General features: G+C 57.9%; 1 protein-coding gene across 1 annotated transcript; it reads left to right on the top strand.

Annotated features, from left to right (window-relative positions):
• Positions 1-425: 425 nt before the first annotated feature.
• On the top strand, positions 426-4,449 carry LOC123408823 (endoglucanase 17). The gene is made up of 6 exons (XM_045101863.1): positions 426-776; positions 858-1,265; positions 1,364-1,618; positions 3,315-3,429; positions 3,555-3,718; positions 3,825-4,449. Exons 1-6 carry the CDS (start codon positions 564-566, stop codon positions 4,176-4,178), a joined length of 1,509 nt encoding a protein of 502 aa, XP_044957798.1. The 5' UTR covers positions 426-563; the 3' UTR covers positions 4,179-4,449.

Below are 4,449 nucleotides of genomic sequence, written 5' to 3'. Positions count from 1 at the left end.
GCTCTTTTTTTTTCATTCTTTGTGTCCAAAATGTTGCAAGGTTGTAAACCAATGATTGCACGTGAATACAGGTACTGTATTAGGGACGAAGCCATGGAGATTCCAAGAAAAGTTATATCGATCGGTCCCAAGACAGGCATTTCTGAGGGTTTGGTACACCACTTTTGTGCTCCCAATCCCAAATGGCAGTAGCCCTTGGTTGGCACCGGAAGCGACCACGGTCCACGGCAGCGTCCACAAGGACCAGTTCCACGGACGCCGCGGCCCTCGTCCTCGCCCCGGGCGCCGCAACGCTGCCACGCGCACGTGTCGCGCCGCGACTGGCTCCGCCCCCAGCATCCCATTCCCTCTCTGGCTACACCCTCACATGGAGCCTCGCCCTCACATGCCATTAAACCTGGCCACCCCCCTCTCCCCCCCTATTAAATCCTTTGCCGTTCGCCGCTCCAGTGCAGCAGCAGTCCAGCGCCCGAACCGCCGCGCACGCACAGCGCCAACCGACTAAACTGCCGCCCATCAACACCGGTGAAGCCTAGCTTTAGCTACCTAGCGAGGCGATTGCAATGGCGTCGCCGGCGAGGAAGGCAATGGTGGCGGCCGCGGCAATGCTGCTGCTGCTGCTCCTGTCGACGGCGGCCGTCGCGCAGCACAACTACGGCGACGCCCTCCACAAGAGCATCCTCTTCTTCGAGGGCCAGCGCTCCGGCCGCCTCCCGCCCGACCAGCGCGTCCGCTGGCGCCGCGACTCCGCGCTCAACGACGGCGCCACCGCCGGGGTGAGTGACACCACTAGAACCGCCTCCTCTTCTTTCGCGCTCCATTGCATTGATTGTTAACACGGCGGTGTGCGTGCGTAGGTGGACCTGACGGGCGGGTACTACGACGCGGGGGACAACGTCAAGTTCGGGTTCCCGATGGCGTTCACGACGACGCTCATGTCGTGGGGGCTGATCGACTTCGGCAAGAACTTCGGGTCGCACGGCGGGGAGGCGCGGGCGGCGGTGCGGTGGGCGACGGACTACCTGATGAAGGCGACGGCGACGCCCAACACAGTGTACGTGCAGGTGGGGGACGCCTTCCGCGACCACTCGTGCTGGGAGCGGCCCGAGGACATGGACACCCCTCGCACCGTCTACAAGGTCGACCCGGCGCACCCGGGCTCCGACGTCGCCGCCGAGACCGCCGCCGCCCTCGCCGCCGGCTCCATCGTCTTCCGCGAGGCCGACCCCGCCTACTCCAAGCGCCTCCTCGACCGCGCCATCTCCGTAAGTGCATTAAAGCCGCCTCGTCATCACGTACCTGCCACGTCGATTAGACATAAGTATGTATGTTCATTTTTCTTCTTCTTGGTTGCGATGAGAAGGTGTTCGAGTTCGCGGACAAGTACCGTGGTGCGTACAGCAGCAGCCTGTACTCGGCCGTGTGCCCCTGCTACTGCGACTACGACGGCTACCAGGACGAGCTGCTGTGGGGCGCGGCGTGGCTGCACAAGGCGTCGCGCCAGCGCGTGTACCGCGACTACATCAAGAAGAACGAGGTGGCGCTCGGCGCCAGCGACTCCATCAACGAGTTTGGCTGGGATAACAAGCACGCCGGCATCAACATCCTCATCTCCAAGGTACTACAGTAGTACCATGCACATTTCATTCCTGCTAGGCTACTCCTAGATTACGGACATACATGCATGTTCCTGTTGACTAGGAGTAGTAGGGTATGTTACTGTACTTGGTGTAACACAGACCACACAGTAGGTGCACTTGATTCTTGCACGTTGCTGACTAGCCATGACGGCCACTCCACCACTGCATTGCTGTGCTGACCTATGGTATAGAGTGTGAAGTAGTATAGCCAGGTACTCTAGGATGATGCGTCGACGCAGGGATGCCTGACCCTGTTTTGGCCGCTTCTCGTGTGTCATTGCGTGATTCTGCCCTGCTCTGCTCTGCTCGGTTTGTGTACACACAAACACAAGAGCAACGACGACACTAGTCCTCTGGTGCCCAGCGGCGCGCACATGCGCCGGCTTCCCGCCTTTTTTTCACGAGTGCTAGTTTATCTTTTCTTTTCGGTAGCCGCAGCGGGCAATGCGCAGTCTTGGCATGCCATCGTCAAGTTTGAGACGTGCCATCCTGACAATCAGTGTGAATATGCATCTCTTACTAATTAGCCGTAGCAGATATACTAAACTAGAGGATTTCTCTGTGCTTGGAGAGCAGGGCACTCTGCTCGCGTAGTAAAGCAAGAGCATGCATGGGCTGGAAGGCCGGCCATGAGGGGAACCTTTGCACGCGCGCTCTGCTCTTTTGACCAAGACAGACATGTGGGGCTGGGTTGTGCTAGGGCCCAAAAGCAATTTTAAAAGATCAGACGAAAGGTCGGCTCGATATCATGATACTAGTTTCCTAGAGGCTATATACTCACCAGATATTCCTTTGAACGTGCACGCCATGTTGGGTGATGACCTGCGTTCTCTTGTGTCTTGTCTGGATTAACTGTCAGAGGCGAGGAATAATTGTCCCAAGGCTGCTAGGATAACAAAACTTAGCAGATCATGTGATGTACATCACAGTGGGTGATTAGGCAATGAGATCGAACATATGTGCGGGCTGAGCATATGCATTTGTTCTCTCCATTGGGGTTTATGATGCATCAATACTTGTTCGGCGCATCAGCATGTGAGCTGACTCGATTCTTCTGGCCCGACTACACAGACATTCAGCACTTTCTGGCATCCTTGGCTGTCACGTGGCACTCCACATGGCCGTATGATCAGCGATGGCTACTCACACCGTGGCAGAGTGTACTCATCACATATTCACATGCCTGGCTGGCTGGCTAGATAGATTGGCGCAGCATGTGTGCATTATTGGGTGCCTCATTGGAACGTATCCTAGATTCCCACTGCACGTTGCTGGACCTTGGTTGGGGCCAGATTCTATGTGGATAGGTTAACCAAAACCTACTAGTATATTTTTATCAGCGCTGCCAGTGATGATAGGCTGGTTAGTGGATCAAAGCAGGCAGGCGAGCATGTTTGTCCCGGTCGTCAGTACACACTGGCCCTGGCCCTGGCCCGGCCCGGTCTGCCCATGGGGTCGTGTGCCGTGCTGTAAAACAGGCGAACAGTGGGGATCGGGCAGTGCGCTGTGGGCGACTTTTCAGTACCGTGCTCACGGGCCTCGATCGTAGCGGGATGTGCCAAAGCCACTGTCATTTTTCACTTATCATTAGTAGCACTACTGATGAAATGTTGGATTAGTGATTCGGCTGGTCGCTGATGGTGGGATCTGCTGCTGTGGTGTTTGGCTGTGTAGGAGGTGCTGATGGGCAAGGACTCCTTCTTCAAGTCGTTCCAGGTGAACGCCGACAACTTCATCTGCACCCTCCTCCCGGGGATCTCCAACCACCCCCAGATCGAGTACTCCCCAGGTCAACCTCCCATTGCCAACCCCATGGCTAGTGTAATTTCCACACAATTTAGCTTGATGTATGTGTCATGTAGTTCAGCCTGTGGAGAAGAACCTTTCTGAACCGTCTGAATATCGACGATGCAGGTGGCCTGCTGTTCAAGGTGGGCAACAGCAACATGCAGCACGTGACGTCGCTGTCGTTCCTCCTGCTCGCCTACGCCAACTACGCCAGCCACGCCAACGTGCGGGTGCCGTGCGGCGGCTCCTCCGCCTCGCCGGTCGTGCTCCGCCGCGTCGCCAAGCGCCAGGTCCGCCACCAAACCCGCCGCCGTGTTTTCCTGCCGGAAACTCGCCGCGCCGCGACGACCCACTGACCTCCTCCTCGTTTTCCTCTGCTGCTGCTGCTGCTGCCAGGTGGACTACATCCTGGGCGACAACCCGCTGCGCATGTCGTACATGGTGGGGTACGGGGAGCGGTTCCCGCGGCGCATCCACCACCGCGGGAGCTCGCTGCCGTCGGTGTCGGCGCACCCGGCGCGGATCGGATGCAAGGCCGGCGCGGCATACTACGGCAGCAGCGCGCCCAACCCCAACCTGCTCGTCGGCGCCGTGGTGGGCGGGCCCAGCAACACCAGCGACAACTTCCCCGACGCTCGGGCCGTCTTCCAGCAGTCCGAGCCCACCACCTACATCAACGCCCCGCTGCTGGGCCTCCTCGCCTACTTCTCCGCCCACCCCAACCTGCCCCAGTCCGACGGCACCGACTGAAGATATATGTGGCCCGCTACTCGCTGCGGGCAATGCGGTGGAGTGGCCCTCTTTAGCGGTCGTGGGCCGAGGAAGGAAAGCCTGGTTGGTAGTCCTTGTTTTGTACGGGCTGCGATGGGCTGATCCGTCCCGCTGCCTTGCTGCCCCTGTATTATTATTTCTATATATTTCTACGTGTAACGGATGCCGATCCTTTCCTGTAAAAAATGGCAGGAAAAGGATCGGTCGTGCCATGCCAAGACAAGCAATCTAATATATCTATCTACCACTA

The sequence above is a fragment of the Hordeum vulgare genome, chromosome 7H (genome assembly GCF_904849725.1).
Source record: "Hordeum vulgare subsp. vulgare chromosome 7H, MorexV3_pseudomolecules_assembly, whole genome shotgun sequence".
In the NCBI taxonomy this organism is placed as follows: Eukaryota; Viridiplantae; Streptophyta; class Magnoliopsida; order Poales; family Poaceae; genus Hordeum; species Hordeum vulgare.
Note: the sequence above shows the minus strand (reverse complement) of the source record. Positions and strands in the feature narration are given on the sequence as shown.

Coding starts and splice junctions, on each gene's coding strand:
- LOC123408823 (XM_045101863.1), top strand. CDS start 564: ATGGCGTCGCCGGCGAGGAAGGCAATGGTGGCGGCCGCGGCAATGCTG. Junction 1,619..3,314: donor TCAACATCCTCATCTCCAAG/GTACTACAGTAG, acceptor TTGGCTGTGTAG/GAGGTGCTGATGGGCAAGGA. Junction 3,430..3,554: donor CCAGATCGAGTACTCCCCAG/GTCAACCTCCCA, acceptor TCGACGATGCAG/GTGGCCTGCTGTTCAAGGTG.